At 33.2% G+C, this 18057-nt stretch overlaps 3 protein-coding genes and 1 long non-coding RNA gene across 7 annotated transcripts; 3 read left to right on the forward strand and 1 right to left on the reverse strand.

The window, feature by feature from the left end:
• Window positions 1-1708: 1708 nt before the first annotated feature.
• Window positions 1709-7678, forward strand: LOC100796464 (ruBisCO large subunit-binding protein subunit beta, chloroplastic). 4 transcript variants are annotated; one of them, XM_003516686.5, is made up of 14 exons: window positions 1711-2018; window positions 2101-2226; window positions 2833-2970; window positions 3239-3334; window positions 3524-3766; window positions 4272-4506; window positions 4909-5078; window positions 5203-5280; window positions 5384-5455; window positions 5530-5634; window positions 5805-5897; window positions 6045-6137; window positions 6913-7114; window positions 7229-7678. In XM_003516686.5, the coding sequence occupies exons 1-14, from the start codon at window positions 1875-1877 to the stop codon at window positions 7249-7251; spliced, it is 1818 nt and encodes a 605-aa protein (XP_003516734.2). In that variant the 5' UTR covers window positions 1711-1874; the 3' UTR covers window positions 7252-7678. The 4 variants fall into 4 exon arrangements, 2 of the variants coding, with proteins under 2 accessions (XP_006573191.1, XP_003516734.2); XR_001387560.3 differs by lacking the exon at window positions 7229-7678 and having other exon boundaries at window positions 1709-2018; window positions 5805-5931; window positions 6913-7049; XM_006573128.4 differs by lacking the exon at window positions 5384-5455 and having other exon boundaries at window positions 1710-2018; window positions 5512-5634.
• Window positions 7679-9858: 2180 nt separating this feature from the next.
• LOC100801789 (uncharacterized) lies at window positions 9859-10929 on the forward strand. Its single transcript, XR_003266537.2, has 2 exons — window positions 9859-9997; window positions 10639-10929. It is a non-coding gene; the product is annotated as an uncharacterized lncRNA (long non-coding RNA).
• Window positions 10930-14166: 3237 nt separating this feature from the next.
• On the reverse strand, window positions 14167-14751 carry LOC102661947 (uncharacterized). The gene is made up of 3 exons (XM_006573130.3): window positions 14684-14751; window positions 14453-14582; window positions 14167-14331 (listed from the first exon to the last, which is right to left on the reverse strand). The coding sequence occupies exons 1-3, from the start codon at window positions 14698-14700 to the stop codon at window positions 14167-14169; spliced, it is 312 nt and encodes a 103-aa protein (XP_006573193.1). The 5' UTR covers window positions 14701-14751.
• A 2156-nt stretch (window positions 14752-16907) lies between these two features.
• Window positions 16908-17756, forward strand: LOC102662065 (uncharacterized). Its single transcript, XM_006573131.4, has 2 exons — window positions 16908-17492; window positions 17574-17756. The coding sequence occupies exons 1-2, from the start codon at window positions 16965-16967 to the stop codon at window positions 17724-17726; spliced, it is 681 nt and encodes a 226-aa protein (XP_006573194.2). The 5' UTR covers window positions 16908-16964; the 3' UTR covers window positions 17727-17756.
• Window positions 17757-18057: the final 301 nt, after the last annotated feature.

Consider the following 18057-nt stretch of genomic DNA (forward strand, 5'->3'; position numbering starts at 1 on the left):
GGTTATTTTATACCGATCAATAAAAATAAATAAATAAAATAAGAATTTTATAAAATTAACCTTATATTATTATTAATTCATTTTTAGATTTTGTAGTTTATAATTAATATATAAGGGATATAAATGAAAAATAATAATTAATGTTATATTAAAAAACTAAAATGATAATTAATTTAAAACATTTTCTTTTCTTACGATGTGATTGAATGAGTAATTAACTTCTTGAATCGCTACAAGAGATAAAAAAGAGTTTATCTTATTAATCTACAATAATTATTTTTTTAAATTTAAAATATTATAAGTTTATTAAGGATTTAGTAAAAAAATAATTAATATAAGATATAATTTAGGAATCTTATAAAAATAGATAAATATATTTCTAATATATAAAAATCTTATACATAAATATGAATATCGTAACTCTTAAAAGTATCTACAATTTAATGAATTTATATTAGTTTTACATTAGGAAGTAAATTTGATTTTTTTTATCTTTCTAGATTAATTTGTGAGCGTTTTATACTTTTAAAGGTAAATTAGGTTATTTAACCAAAAATTTATAATTCATATTATAGTTTAATCTTATCCATTTGGGTCAAGCATGATGCATTTAGCTGAATGTCAATCTATTAACCACCTTTTCTTCCTGTATCGTGTAGATTTCTTTATATCCAATAAGGATTGCAATTCCGTAATCTCTAAATTCTTTTAAAATAAAAGTTAAAAATATATTTTTAATGTTTTTTTAATATATTTGATTATAATTTTTTATAATTATTACGTCAAGTAGATTTTTATTTTTAATTTTATTATAATTAATTTTGATTTAATAATGTATTTTTTATATATATAAATTTTAAATAAAAATCATAGGTTTAATAAAAATTTATATATGTCAAAAAGTCACTTTATCATTAAATTATTTGCATCAATAATTTATCATATTTTTTTTACATTTAAAAATTAAATTTAAATTTCCCATTTGTTAAAAATCAAATTTTCATTTTCTCACACCTTCAGTGAACAAATGGTATTTGCCTTTTGGTTTATTTTCATTCATGAGATGGGCGGTGGTTTGTTATTTTTTCACGAGAATTAATATTAAAGATTATTGTAAATTATTTTGGTTTTCACTTTTTTCTTCTTCCTTTATGAAGGCTTACGCAATATTATTATTGATACCGACACTTCGTTATTCTTTATATTGATAACTTTATGTTGCTAAATTAAGTATTTTACACTTACTACCATACCGAACACTTTCATTATTTGCCCATTAGGGAGGGATGGGGTTGGATTGCTAAAATAAAAAATAAATTCAATCTCATTCCATTCAATCTAATTAAATTTAATTAAATATGATAAAAAAAATAGATTAATCTATTTCAATTACTTACACTAAAAATAGATAGAAAAAAGAAGAGAGAAAAATAGTTGATAAGATTTTTTTTATTGACAAATATTAATTATTAATTTATTAGTTTTGGATGGAGGAGAGGAATGTAAAATAATTGATATGGTTACTGTACATTCCGTCAGAAACTTCAAATAAATAAAAAATAAAGAGAATGAGAAAATAAATGATTTTTTTTTTAAAAAAAAGGAAACGAAGGAGAAATAGAGTGATTACACTTAATTTGCATAGCGCCAAGATTAGTTGAAACTCGTAAAGATATTTTTTACTTTTCATTTTGTTCACCAAATACAAGAGTTCAGAGATATTTCTGTTTTCTACACCATTACTCTTATCCACTAACATTGTCTAAACTCAAAAACCTTTGTTCAATTTCAACTTTTTGCACCACGCAGTTCTCGACACAAAGGTGTTGTTGGTTCCTCAAAACCAACACAACCAATCAAAGAAACTAAAAGCCATGGCATGTTCTTCATTCACATTTGCCAATCCATCATCAATTCCAAGACCGAGAAATTCATTACTTTCTTCTTCTCTAAGCCCGAGAGCCATGGCCAAAGAGCTTTACTTCAACCACGACGGTTCGGCCATGAAGAAGCTGTTGGTAAGGATTTTGGACTCTGTTAGTTTAACACTTGGTTTTGGTTCTTCACAAGATGTGAGTGAGTTGGTGTGTTGTGGTGCAGGCAGGAGTGGACATGGTGGCTGAGCTGCTTGGTGTGACATTGGGTCCAAAGGGGAGAAATGTTGTGCTGCCAAATAAGTATGGACCACCCAAGATTGTAAATGATGGAGAAACTGTTCTCAAAGAGGTGTTTTTTTTCTTATTATTCATTCATCATCAACCATTTGCTTCTTCCCTTTTGTTGATGTTCTTTTTTTTGTAATGTGTTATTAGTTTTAAGGTTATGGATAAGTGACAATTGTCAATTGACAAATTTATGCCTTGTTTATTGATTACTGTTTTGAAAAATAGTTCTTTGTTTTCTATACCGATAAGAGGTGGCTCCTAGAAGATGATATTGTTGATCAATCATTCCCTAAGAACTTGGACAAAAAAGCATTTGAAGAAAACACAAGAAGAGAATGGGAAAACATTTCCCAGATTTTTTAGTATTTTGGTTTTTAAAGCGCTTGTTTTGAAAACAATTTTCAAAACATGATGGATGTTGGTTGAGAAATTGATTGCTGAGTGTAGTGTGAATTTGTTTTAGAAAACAGTTTTTAAAACGAAAAAGTAAGAAGAGAATCAAACATGGCCTTGCTTTCTTTTATTTTCAAATTCGGAGGTGTTTTTTCAATATTTAAACACTTGTCTTGTGGCTTGTGTAGTTTAATGAACTTTTCTATAATCTGGTCTAATAACAACATGGTTTTGTGCCTTAATTATGAAATTTGTTTCCCTAATGTTATATCAGATTGAATTGGAAGATCCGTTGGAAAATGTTGGAGTTAAATTGGTGAGACAAGCTGGTGCTAAAACCAACGACCAAGCTGGTGATGGCTCAACTACATCTGTTGTTCTTGCTCATGGCTTAATCAGAGAGGGGGCAAAGGTAAATATAATAAGCTGAACACGAGTATCCTATTACATCAATCAGAACGAAATGATTAGATAAATGGATGTTAGCATATATGATTACGAAGGTTTATACGAAAAATTAACATGTATAACTATATTAAAAAATTCTCTGTATTTCAAATTTGCAAATGAAGATTGGAAAACATTAGCTTTCGGTTAATGTTTTTGTCACTATGTCAATGGCTTTAAAAGGGGTTTCTTAAATTTGCGCTCTTATCCGCTCCTTTCTTTTTCCATTGTAGGTTATTGCAGCTGGAATGAATCCTGTTCAAATTGCTCGTGGCATTGAGAAGACAGCAACAGCGCTTGTTTCTGAACTCAGATTGATGTCAAGAGAAGTAAGTTCTACTCATTAGTTTTTTTAAAAAAGAAAAACACCTGGATTATTGAAAATTTTGAGAATCACAATGAAAATTATCTGGCTGCAGATGTTGATTTAATTGTGCTTTTTTCTGCCTGCCAATTGTTGCTTATAGTTGGAAACTGGAAAATCTTGCTGAATTCAACAACATTGGCTGCACTTGTAGGTTGAGGATCATGAGCTTGCAGATGTTGCTGCAGTCAGTGCTGGGAATGATTATTCAGTTGGAAACATGATTTCCGAGGCTCTGCACCAAGTAGGCAGAAGCGGAGTAGTGACAATTGAAACCGGAAGGAGTACCGAGAATAGTCTTGAGATTGTGGAAGGAATGCAATTTGATCGCGGATATCTGTCCCCATACTTTGTCAACAATAGAAGAAAGATGACAGTTGAACTCCACAACTGCAAGGTATGGCAAGTAGGGGCATTTGGACTTTGGAAGAACTTGTACAGAATTTATTTGAGTTTATAAAAGTGCTTATGGTTATGACCTTTTGTTTAAGTATTAAGCTTGATTCAACAAGCTTCATGGTTGAGCTAATGATATCAGCTCCAATGTAATAAACTTAGGTGTTGTGTGGATACTTTTTCCGTAAGCACTTCCATGAGAAGAGAATAAGAAGGTAAAATGAATTGAGTTTCTCTCACAAATTGAAATGAACTTATGCTCTTTAACTTAATAGAAGCCCTCTCCTTTAACTTCTCTAAATGTTGATGTGATAAGTTGATTTTAGCTTATGAAGTTCTGTTCATTTTACCTTCTTATTTTCTTCTCATATAAGTATTTATGGAGAAGTTTGTCCAAACCAGACCTTACGAGATAAACACTTAAACTCTTTAGTAAAGGGAATCAGGTATATAAAAGCCTTACCTAAGTTCTATTAAATAGATGGTGTATAATTCTTTGGTTGCAGTTGCTTTTGGTCGACAAGAAAATCACAAAAACAAAGGAGTTGATCAACATATTGAACAATTCTGCGAAAGAAAAATATCCAGTTTTGATAGTTGCAGAGGGCATTGAGCAAGAAGCTCTAGCTCCAGTCATTAAAAATAAACTTCGGGGTGCTCTTAAGGTAGCTGCCATTAAGGCTCCTGCCTTCGGTGAACGCAAGACCCATTACTTGGAAGATATTGCCATCTTGACTGGAGGTAGAAGATCAAACACTCAAATTTAGAAGCCTAAATATTCTGTTTGCTGATATGTTAATACAACTAGAAAGAAAAATTTCTATCAGGAGTGAATGACTGAAGTTGCTAAGAATATGTACTTAAATGACTTGTACCTTAAGTATATGACTCACTGAAATGTCAGATTAAGTCAAATTAATTGATGCCTATGCTTGTCCTCAATGACAAAGATAGCATGAAAATTAGCTGTTAACAACTTAAAAAGAGACATATAACTGAAGCATTAACTTCCATTTGCTTCAATATGTTAGAATGCTGAGTGGAAGAAAGCATCAATAGTTTCTATATACAGTCTTCAAGTTTTAGTTCATTCTCTAATAATCTTTACACTTTTACATTCTTTGCTCTTCCTATGTTTTTCAGGTACTGTAATCAGAGAAGATATGGGTTTCAACCTAGAAAAGGCTCACAAGAATGATCTGGGTTCTGCTACTAAGGTTGTCATAACAAAGAATTCTACCTTAATAGTTACTGATGGGAGTACTCGAGAAGCTGTTGAGAAGAGGGTTTGCCAACTTAGGAGGCTTGTTGAGGTGAATACACAGAACTTTGAAGATCCTCACTTCTCACACTTGACCAGTGTTAAGTTTTAAAAGTAACATGATGCATGTTTAACATATCCTGGGATTACCTACACATCTATTTCACATTTTGCAGAATACAGTGGAAAATTTCCAAAAAAAGATATTGAATGAAAGGATAGCAAGATTATCTGGGGGCATTGCCATTCTTCAGGTACTATGAGTTTCATTTTATTTGTCATGTGACAATCTGTAATTTAAGAATTCTGTTTCCATTTAAGATAGTTTATTTTCAGCAACTGAAATCTAAATCATAGGTAGGAGCACAAACACAGGTAGAACTGAAGGATAAACAGTTAAGAATAGAAGATGCTCTAAATGCAACAAAGGTATTTCTTTTTCCTTAGCTCTAACAAGATGATTTGCTGTAATTTAAATGGCTAAGATTCTTAGAACAAGGCAGGCCGCAATCGAGGAAGGTGTAGTAGTTGGTGGTGGCTGTTGCCTTTTAAGACTATCCCAAAAGGTGGATGGCATAAAAAAACTCCTGGAAAATGAAGAACAACAGGTAATTATCTGTTCCATACTACTAAGTTTTCCTTTATCGTGTTTGAAGTTTATAATTATAACTAAGCTCTTATTAGTTATCTTACAATCTATTGCAAGCATTCATTTTGTGCTGTGCCTTTTTATTGACTGTTCAAGATATGAAAATTTTATCTGTAATATTATCTGTAGATTGGAGCTGAAATCTTCAGGAGAGCATTGAGCTATCCTACAAGAATGATAGCAAAGAATGCTGGTGTAAATGGCAATGTCATCATAGATAAGGTCCTGATCCTGTTGAGAAACTGTTTCTGTAACTGTAAGAGATTGATTACCAACTAGATATTTGGATCTTGTGCAGAGTTTAGTTAATTCAACTCATCAACAACTATTCAATTAAAATACATGCTTGAGGCCCCTTATTTCATGCAGGTTTTATCAGACGATAACCTGAATTTTGGTTACAATGCTGCTAGAGACTGTTATGAGGATCTCATGAAGGCTGGGATCATGGATCCAACTAAGGTATGACCATTTGAATGCCTTTTACATAAGGGAAAACAATAAGTAAATTTTCTCAAACTAGTTATTCACTGTAAGCATTTACTGATAATATATTACTAAATATCCAAAATCTGTATGCCAAAATAAATATCTGATGCTGTTGATTTGTTCAAGCCAGAGATCTTATGATTTTCAATTGAACAAAACTTGGATACAGTTTCTTAAGTGTTATTTTTGTGTTCTCCAATCAAAATTGGAGTTTCACCTTAATAATCCATGTAATAAAGGTCACAATATATTACCAAGGTGAAACTTCAATGCTGATTGAAGAATAACATAAAAGAAACCTAAAGAACTGTAAGTTTTTTGTAGTGATTTAACACCATCAAAATGTCAAATGGCATTGTGTGATCTATATAGCATACCTCAGATAAAGTTGTGTTGTTCTTATTGTTGTTGTTTAACACCCTCACAAAAATTTTGTAGCAGTTTTACAATCTCAGAAATTTTTTTCTGTTGCTAGCACCAAAATTCAAAACTTAAATTTTTGTGTACAGGTGTCGGGTAGGGACTAAAACTTACAATTTTCTCGTATAGAGACTAAAACTTAAAATGAGAACAACTATAGGGGTCAAGTAAATAATTTAACCAATGAACAACAAAATGGAATAAAAACAGGAATGCAAATTGGTACTAGTATAAAATATGAAGGAGCACCTGCCAATTTTGCAGTGGAGGTGCATTTTAAGGTTTTGCACAAGATGACCAATTCTATTATCTTGAAAAATTGCTGCAGGTAGTTAGGTGTTGTATAGAGCATTCAGCTTCTGTGGCCAAGGCATTTCTAACATCTAGTGCGGTTGTGGTTGAGCGCAAGGAATTAAAGCCCATACCAATACCACGAAGAAAGCCCATGCCCACCTCAGGTAATGAATTAGATTCATTACCAATACCACGTAGAAAGCCCATGCCCATGCCCATGCCCATGGCTACACCAGGTAATAAAATCTTGCTATGTCAAAAGGTTAACTCATTCATTTGATTGTGTTTAGTTGCTCTCCTACCATGTTTTCGCCTTATAGGAATGACAGTGTTCAATTTTGGTTACTCAGGTTTAGGACCAATGGGCTTTTAAAAAGGAAATTTGTACAGTTCAATTCAGCTTTTTGTTCAAGGGTTCAGTGTGATCAATCAAGAAGCACTAGAAATTCACATACGTATACTTTGTATAGATGGTGGCATTGATCTATCCTAGGAACCACAAATGAAGTGAATCAAAAATTCAAAATGAAACTGTATGTGACTAAGTGAAGCCGTGAAGGACAAGGGGAAGCACTGAACATGTATGCAGTGGAAGGAAATTTTTTGTCACATTCAGACAGTGACTACAGTGTCCTATTCATTTTATTTTTGGTACAGATGGTGGATATTAAAAAAAAATCTTTTAATTGTTGGAGGGAATGTAAAACTTGTCATCCTATGTTAAAGTGTATTACATATAAAGCAATTTAAAGGAATTATGAATCACATCAGTTTATAAATCTAATACATTTTGGGGTCTTCATCTTTTAAGTATTTCTTCATTCTAAAGGGCGAATAGAGAAAAAAGAGGTTCCGAGTTTGAATCTTCCACTAATAAATGATAAAAAAAATTAAATATTTTGATGCAATGCTTCTTTAACTTCTAAAACTATTTCTACATGTTAGTTGCCCATTAATGGATTCAAAAGATAAATGTTGGTTTTTAAACAGGGTTATTATATTAGGATATCCGCAAATTCTAAATATTCTATCAACATTTCTAATTTTATTTTATCCCTCTTTCCTTATCATATTACATCACTAATCAAATCAATTAATTATCTTTTCCCTCTCCCTATCTCTCTTAAGTTGTATACTCATAAGAGGTGTTCAACAAATATTTTCCTTATAAATATATATGTTGTTAATAGTGTTAGTTTCTCAAATTATTGGATATTATTAGTCTCTCAAATTAAAAAAGAAATAGTAAATAAATTACTGAAATTAAAATTTATTTGTCACATTAAAATTCCTTTTGGAACACACTTCATATTAGTTCATAAAAAGCAAGGGTGTTCAAAAGGGAACCAAGTTGTTTGTAACAGTTAAATGTTAACAAAAATAAAAAATCACTTTAACCTAAAACCACAACAATCAATAATCTAGAAAAATCACACTTTTTGCCGTTTGGTTTGACTTTGAAATCTTATTATCAAAACCCAACAAAACTGCATAGATGTTTCACATTATGTAGCTAATGTTATTTTAAATTTATGATGATTATAGCATGTGATTTATAATCTACTTCTTTCTGTAATAAGCTTCTAATATGATTTTTGTTGTAATAATTAATAATAAGCATTGAATAATTTATTATATTTTTTTTCTTTATAATCAAGATGCATATTTAATTTTCAAATATTAAAAAAGGATATACCAATATGTTCAAAAATAATATTAAATATTAAATGATGTACAAATTATTAAAGTATGTTACAAAAATAATTGATAATATTATTTTATAATAATGCTAAATAGAAGTAAAAATAACAGTTTAAAACTAAAATATGTTAAATAAAATTCAATAAAGAATACATTTTATTTTTAGAATAATATAATATAATAATTATATAAGTTTAGTTAATAAATTTTAAATTATGATAATAGATTAAAAATCACAAAATCAAATTAAACAAAATCATAAAAAATTAATTTAACTTGATTCGGATTTAATATTATATTTAAATTAAATTAATCATATTTTTATTTTATATTTGATTCAAACAACTTTTTATCTAGTAATCAAACCAAATCATTGTGTGATAATCCTAATAAAAAGAGACGCGATGTGAGAAAAAAAAGTCAAAACTTACTGTTAAAATGGTTGACCTTCAAATCTTAAAAAAATAATTAAAAAAATGGTCTAATAATTTATTTAATAGATCCTTTTAACATTATATTATAGAAGGCACGTGGTTTATTACTAAAATTTTCTAAACCAAAAAAATCAAACGGAAGTCCAAAGTAAAAAAAGCAAGAATAAAAGGATGAAAATTGGTTGTAAAAAAAAAACAGAAAAAGGATGAAAATACTAATTTTATTTATTTAAAAAGGTAGTATTAACGAAATTAGGATTGACTTATTTGATTTATTTTCTAATTTTCGCACGAGAATTCACATTCACTCATTGGGACGAGGGGTGGACCGAGAAAACACAATCGAGAAAACTCCGATGTCTCTGTCTCCTCGCGTTCCCTCTGTTTCGATTCTGTCACCACCGTTCAGAGACATCCACGTTCTCATCTGTTTCTGAATCTCTTCTTAGTCGATACACTCCCTCCCAATCTCACCTGAATAAGAAGAACATGGCGATTATGGTGATGGTGGGATTGGGCCTATTGGACTTCCTCGTCGCTGGGGTTTCTTTAATCATTGGTTTGGGCTTCATTGCCTTCATTGCTTCCATTCTCTGCGCCACTGCGTTCTTCAACAACGCCAAGGACGTCTCCTGAGATTGAAGCCTCCATTAAATGGTTCGATCTTGACTTTCACTCTTTCAATTTCGTTTTTTTTTTTTTTGTACAATGACGACAATAAGGTTAGAATCTTGTACTTTGTGTAAACTATCCTACTTTTTCACCACTGGGTCGACCTCAGTGGGTTTAATTTCGTGTATTAAAGTAGATTTTCTTTTCATGTTTTGTTTTAAACCGTAGGAATCAAAGACAGATAACAGTGTTTTGTTTTTTGGGACCGCAATTTTGGATGCAGCGACTATGTGGCCACAGTTGTCAGCAATTTACCCCCACAACATCAAGGATTGCAACGAAACAGCGACCATATAGCAACTTAAACCCTTGGTTTGTTCTTTATTCGGTTTCTCGTTTTGTTGGGTTAGGTTAGAAACTTAGAATCTACTGTGTTTATGACTTCAGGACAAAAATTGCGTCTTGAGGTTGTTCTATAATTAGAATTAGAGTTTTGTCTCGATAATTCGTGTAACAAATGTTTAAATTAAAGGTTAGCATAGATTCCTGAGGTGAAACTATAATTCTGATTAAAGAACAACATTGAAAACATATGGGGAATTTGTTCTAAATTTTTCCCTTATATTTTTATTTGTGTGGAATAAGAATGCTTTTGTATCCTAGATTGTGATTATGGAGCTGTAAGCTTAATTATTAGATCAGGATTTGTTGCTAATTAGGAATTTGTATCCTAGATTGTGATTATGGAGCTGTAAACTTAACTATTAGATTAGGAATTTGTTCCTAATTGGGGTTTTGCCCTCGTTGTCTCTTAACATTGATCTGTCCTGTCATGGAATTTTGCCATTTATGATTATTCAATATTTATTTCTCTGCACTTTAGGATTTCAGACTTAATTTATTTCTTATTGTTCCAATTTTAAGTTCAGTTTTCAATGTAGAAATTCTTTGTACCCGTGGAGGTAGATAGAAATAGAATACAGCCTTTATCCTCACAAGTTCTGCTGCTGCAGGCACAAACTCAACAAATTTATGATATATTCAGCTTAGGAAAGAAAGTGAAAGGAATGAAAAAGAAGTGTTTAACTGTTTGGAGCTGAGCAAGTTCCAGAAGCACCATCATCTATCCATCGAAACATTCATAAACTTCAAAATCATTGATTTTCTTTTACCAGGGTGATTTATTTGTTTCCATTTGGTTTAAGGGCGTGAAAGACGAAGTAGGATAGAGAATTTTGAGTTTTACCATGTTGGAACTAAGGGCCTCTAATGTTTGTGTTACAAAAATTTTGATAATTACGTAATTTTAAGGATTGGATTAATTCATTGATAATTAAGGATATTGTGAAGTTTTTTTGACATCTCACATAAGGATTGTATGAAAATTATTTGAAGCATTACATCTTGAAATGTCATTCAAAATTAAACTTTGACAATTTTGAAGTTTGTGAACTTTTCAGTATGCCAAAGTATTAAAACAAAATAAAAGCACCGACCACAAAACATAACAAATTTTTGAAAAGTTGATTGTCATGCGGATTAAGCAATTCTAGAATAAGACAGACACACTACACAACGACTTCATGCATTAGTGAAAATTCGTGATGTTCACCCTAACACCTGAGGAAGAAGAATCTACGCATCACATAAGCTCTGATTAGTGTGTCAATGAATAGATGTAACTCTCGATTATTTGAGGGAGTGAAATAGAATAAGTCTCTTATGTTTATTTATCTTGTTCTTGTTTCTTAGCCTTTTCTTTTTTAAGGGAAAGTTTTACGAAAAACATTTAAAAGCCTTTGAAGGGATGGGATGTATTGGATTAGAATTTTAACAGAATATTTTAACATAAAAAAAAATCTTGTAGATTTTTAAGTTTTTTTTAAGATTTTTATAATTTAGATTTTAATGGATTTATAATATGAATTATAAAATTTGAAAGGATTTTATAAATTTATAAAATTTTAAATAACTCCATAAATTTTTAGAAAACATTTAAAATTATAAGAATCTATGAAAAAGATAATGAATAAACTACAAATCATTCTTTCACTCACAAAAATCCAATGAACATTGAATACCTTTATAGTCCAAACCACCAAGTAGATGTATAATACATTGATCCCCTACTTCTCAAACACCAGATGATGCAAATAATCAACAAACAACTCACTAATAAAAGCAAAAACTCTACAACCCAATACCCAATGGAATAAAAATACAATAAACACCAAACGTTGATAATATTGACTGCGGTTACTTGTTAGGAACAACAATTGGTTCTAAAATACAGGCTTTGTAGCTTGGTTGATATACCCACCACCAGTCCGATAAAAGACTTCAACAAACCACACACACATAACCCCGATGACCACGAAATCAAACAAACAAACACCAATACACTTTTTTCTTAACAGGGAAAAAGATCAAAATATATTACGAAGACCTATAGTGGCTCAAGATGTACTAGCAAAGGCCAAAACATTACAAAGATATAGAAAATTTCAAGGGCGTGGCTAGGTGCACTAAGCAAAAATGCTGGTGCACCCAGCAATATTAGAAACTTCCCATTTTGCCCTTGTTATTAAAAATTTTAAAAAGCAAAACGCGGAGTGAACAGTCACTCCTAGCTTCTTCCGTTTGTCTCTCCTTCTTCCGCTCTCGCTCTCCCACTTCTCCCCTGCGTTCTCCAGTTGCTTGCTGCCACCTTCGTCCATTTTTGGAGCTTTGTTGGTGCGTTTGCGTCGTCTCCGCCGTCGAGGTCAGTATTTTCTATCTCCCAGCCCCTTTAATGCTTGTATGTAGGTTAGAATGGTCTTAGGGTAGAAGACTTAAGATTTTTTGTCTGAGAATCCATGGGAGAGGTAGAAGATGAAGCGTTATTGGAATACAGAAAAACCTTCTTCCGTATTCGTTGAAGTATGAAAATCGTTTGTACAAAATAAGGTTCTTCCGTATGAATCCATGAAAGAACGTTCTTCCGTGGATTCATACGGAAGAATCTTCTTCCGTAAGGGAGAATCATTCCTACGGAAGAATGTTCTTCCGTATGTTTATACGGAAGAACCTTCTTCCGTGTGAACATACGGAAGAACCTTCTTCCGTATGATGGATTTCCTTCTTACGAAATAACCTTCTTCCATATGAATGAATTTCTTCTTACGGAAGAAGGTTCTTCCATAAGAACCTTTGCAATCTGATTTTTGATTTTTTTTTTTTTGGTTTGTGTTTTAATTTATATTGCTTATATGTTTTTATTAGAATTATACATGATTATATCTAAATTAGGTTTGTTGCATAGTATATTCAATGAGTGTTGCTCATTTGTTTGTAATTTGTATTTTATTTTATGCTTAAAAATAAATTAAAAATTTAAGAAAGGTCAAAATACACGCATAGGCTAATATACATTTCCATCCCTATGGCAAACATTGCACACTCTGATCACTGCAATTAGAATGAGAAGCATTAGAATAATTGTATTGAAAATGTAATCTACATCAAAATCAGAATCATTGTACAAGATTAGAATAATTTGTGAAACCATTAAGAGTTGCAAACAAGGAACTATATTGGTGCTACTGCTTAATCATTATACAGGTTACAAGCTACTATTGATTAATTGAAATGCTAGGTCAACCACGTATGAAATGGTTGCTTAGCTGAAAAAATATGCTATACAATCCCCTTAGCTAAAAAGAAAATTAGTCTATTCATAAGAGGAGATCAAATCATATGAAAAATATAATTGATTCTTTCCTTTGTTGGCTATTCCTAGAAAGCACCAAATATTCAATCTAGGACATAAGGGGGATGTATAAAGATATCTCACCTTGGTTAGGACCAGTAATGCTCTTATTAAGTTATAAGTCATAAGATTTAGGAAATCTTCTTATCTTACACTTGGTTGTTTTCTATTTTTTTTTTTTGTGTGATTAGAAGGAATAAAATATTATGTTAAATATTATTAAGACTAATTTCCTTCAAAAAAATTGAAGACACTTAAAAGGTGGACTGCTCGGTTCTAATAAAATTTTCTTCTTATTTAAAAGTTAAAATTCAAAATCTTAAATACTTATTCAAGGGATGTGAATAAAATATTATGTTACATATTATTTGAATCAACGGGAGTAAAATAATATGCTAAATATTATTGAGACTAATTTCTTTTAGAAGATCTAAAGACACTAAAATATAGATTATTCTGTCCCAATTATGATTTGAACTCATCACTACTTGTTTAATAGAACCAAATAGGGCAAATCTTGATATTGAGATAACAATAATGTTTCTGCCCAATTTGCAAAACCGGAATTCCCAAAGAAACCTGCTTATGAAAATTTCAAATTGAGAATTCTTGGATTATACCAAAATCTTTAGAACTAGCAATTTCAGAATAGAGATTTTACAATTATTTACATTTATGATTGAGCATGAATGTAACCTATTAATGGCACTCTACTGGATCATTTTCAGCATTCATAAAAACACATCCACAATTTAAATTTTAAAATGAGAAATCCTGGAAATAAGTCATTAATTTAGATGTAATAGTCATTAGCCACAAAATTTGCAAGGAATAGCTCAGACACACTCATCAATGAAGGTGAAGGATCTTGTTTGCAATCCATCTCCCCACATCTCAAATCGGTCTTTGGAAGTAAGTGACTTGCGACAAAAAGCAGCAGGAGCCTTCTCCCTCCCACCTATATGACAAAACACAAAGCAACAAACTTGTTAGATCCAAAAGGCTACAAAAGAATGCCCACTAGTCTACTGACTTAAATACAACAACTGCAAAAACTTGCAATGCAGTCAAGAACATACCCTTCCATGTCCCATAAGGACCATATATGTTATGGAATCTCCCAATGCGGCACTCAATTCCAAAATCCTTGTTATAATGCTTGCATAACTCTTCTGTTGCAAGCTTCTCCAGCCCATATGCATCTTGTGGCTATAAAAGTAAAAAATTTAATATGTCCCTGCTAGCCTAAGTATTTTTAAGTGAATAACCAGAATAGCTTGAACAAGTAATTCAAAGAATCAGCAACATACCTCAGCAGGCCAGGCATCAGACTCCTTCAAACTCACATTTGTCTCCAACTGTTTGAATTAAGGAACTCCAATCCATCACCACTTGGTCCAGCCATTTGATTTTTCTTTCTACTACACTTTAAATTTGGTATAACTTTATTCAACTATGATTATATCAGAACCTAACACGTTTTGCTTCACTTCACCAAATTGATACTCCCTTGCTTCCTCCTCTGGTCCTCCAATTCCCATTCCCTTGCTTCACTTGTGTCAACCATTGGTATTTGTGTGACATGCCAGAAGTATAGTTTTTAATATAAGAAATTCACAAAGTTTATTAAGCATCATCCAGATATAATGCCTATAGATGTTATTTTAAATAGAGAGAATATGCAACCTGTGAATATAAAATTAAACCATGATTAGTTAATAAGGCCTTTTCAGCCATTCACTTTTATAAAATATTTGAAATAGCTGTAAATGACAATGTCCCGTGAATATGATGACAAGTAAGTCGACAAGGTTAGAGGGAAACTACCCATGCTGAACATCATTAAGTTCATGTCACCTAGGACCATACCCTGTGTCAACACAATTTATTGAATCACATATCTATCACTCAGTGCACACATTGTATATATGAATGTTGAGTGTACCTAGATTGCACCATCCCTTACTATTTAAGAACAACATCTCCTAACATCACCACCAAACAAGACTTAATACAAGAGTAGAGTGAACCTTGTTGGTGAAAACAAGACCACTACTAAAGTAGAAAAAACACTACTATGCCCCTAAAATAACCACTACTATTTTCAGAAATACTCATCAAAATGCAAATAAAAATAACAAAAGCTCTCCTATGATGTTTGACTTGTACTATCTAAATTGCATGACATACCTATTTGTGTTTGATTATCTATAAATTTTTTAACAAATGAGTATTGAGAAACCTTATTTACCAATTATATGATGCATGACATCCCTTACTGTTCAACAAATTTTTCAAAAAAACATGTTCTTCATGATTTTCAGATCATGGTTAGAACAAGAGGTTTAGCTCGTGCCTTAGGTAGTGGTGCTGGCAGAGGCATGGGTCGGGATGAACATGATGTTGATGTTTCCTAGCGTCGTAGGCCTATCGCTTCTGCCCGTAGGCATCGGGTTCATGTTGATGTCATAGAGGAAGTTCCTCAGGTGACTAAGGATGTTCCTCATGTGGACGAGGACATTTCGACTACGGACGTAGATGCTGCGAATGTAGCTGCTGATGGTGCTAAGGGATCACCTGCTGAGCATGGCAAGGGATTTCCTGGTGGGCCACGTGACACGTCATTGCTAACATCGTTTGCTGACCATGTGGCATATAGTATCTGGCGTGGCGAGGTATTTTAATTTGGACGTGTTGGTAGTTGATAATTTTTTATTTTTTGTTATGTTGTTTGTGATAATGAATGTCTAATTAACTTGTATGTTGTGTTATTTAACTTAGGAACAACCTGAGTTGAAGCTGGTCTCCCCGGTAGGAAAGTTGATAAATTTGGGAGTCCAACGCTTGAGATTGAAGGCCTTGTTGCCGGCACCGGATTAAGTCCATTGATCGGGTGTTCTGTGGTCACCAGCGACCTTGGACTTATATCCGCATTTGCAGAGAGGTGGCATAGGGAGACCAACACCTTCCACCTTCTAGTGGGGGGAGTTGACGATCACACTAGACGATATGGCATGTCTCCTCCATCTTCCTATCACAGGGGCATTACACAGGTTTGAGCCTCTGGGCGTGGACGAGGCGGTCTTGTTGTTGATGGAGCTTCTAGAGGTATCCAGAGAGGAGGCTCGAGCTAAGATCGTACGTGCTCATAGGGCTTACGTGCGACTGTCATGGCTTCGTGAGGTGTATCAGAGTAGATGCCAAGCCCGATGTTGGATTGTAGCGGTGCGTGCTTACCTCTTCCACCTGGTGGATTGTACTCTTTTTGCTAATAAGAGTGCAACTCATGTTCATGTGGTGCATCTGAAGGGTTTTTGAGACCTATGTTAGTCTGGGGGCTATGGTTGGGGAGTTGCCGCGCTGGTTCACATGTATGACCAGCTAAAGGAAGCTTTGCAGACCCCCACACGACATATGGGTGGGTATTTGACGCTATTACAGGTAAATGTTAAAGTACGTAAATAGGTTTAAATTGGATAATGAATTGTAAATGTTTTTTTTTATCTTATGTTCACTTCATTTGTGTAGTGCTGGATATATGAGTATTTTCCCAGTGTTCATCAGGGCGTCATTGATGATGGGTACGCAAAGATGACCCCACGTGCCTCCAGGTGGCTTACGATGAAGGCGCACATGAAGGGGATCAAGGGAACACCATACAGGGCACGTTTAGATGCTCTGACGATCACGAACTTTTCTTGGTTGCCCTACAATGAGCACCGGGCAGTTAGGGGCTTCGAGCTTATTTCATGCTACCAGGGGCGGCTCAGATGGGGTCATGTTGTGGTCTATGTCATACCAGAGAGGGTGGTACAACAGTTCGGGTACATCCAGACCATCCCTCCACCGCCGGTTACTGGTTCGTTGTTGTATGAGGACATAGATGACAGGTGGATGCATTTCGGGAATCATCTAGCACCCGCGGGTGAGATTTGTGTTGTCCCCGGCCAGGTATCAGCGGACTACATGGAGCGGTTTTTCCAGATATCTCACCCTTTCATCACGCCGACCCAAGAAGGTGATGAGCCCAGACATCCACTTGCCCCAGATGTGGATGCATACGTCGAGCCACATATCCCAGAGGTTCCAGTCGCAGTTGATCTCCCTAGACATTCAGTGGTATTTTAATTTGGTTTAGTGTTTTGTAATTTGTTTTTTATTTAAAATTTTGTAATAATTGTGTTTTTATGACTGTCACAGGTTGCTTGTGAAGGTTGCGAAGAGATCACAGAAAGGTTGGAGCGTGTGTTCAACCTTAGGATGGTCACTGCAGGAACAGAGTTACATGAGATCATAGAAGATTGCCTGCGGATTGCTAGGGGTGACGCCTCTGATGGAAGTCTTAGGGCGTGACGTAGACAGCGCATAGATTAGTTTTTGATATCATGTGTATTATTTTTGTATTTGATAACATTATTGTAATTGTTACATTATTTTGGCAATACAATTTTTGTAAATTATTTGTTTCATTATTTTATTTTTCGTGTAGTGTTTATGGCTAACCTAAAAAATTGCTGAAAATAATATCTAATTACGCCTAGAACTTAAAAGCACACACACAAAAAAAAAAGATAGGATTTGGACCGTTCAAAGTATGCCTAACTACCCCTGTTTGCGATTTTTTAAAAATTATGTGGGAGTCGCTAACGACATTTGAGAGACACTATTTCTATTGTCTGGACAT

This window comes from Glycine max, chromosome 1 (assembly GCF_000004515.6).
Source record: "Glycine max cultivar Williams 82 chromosome 1, Glycine_max_v4.0, whole genome shotgun sequence".
Classification (NCBI taxonomy): Eukaryota; Viridiplantae; Streptophyta; class Magnoliopsida; order Fabales; family Fabaceae; genus Glycine; species Glycine max.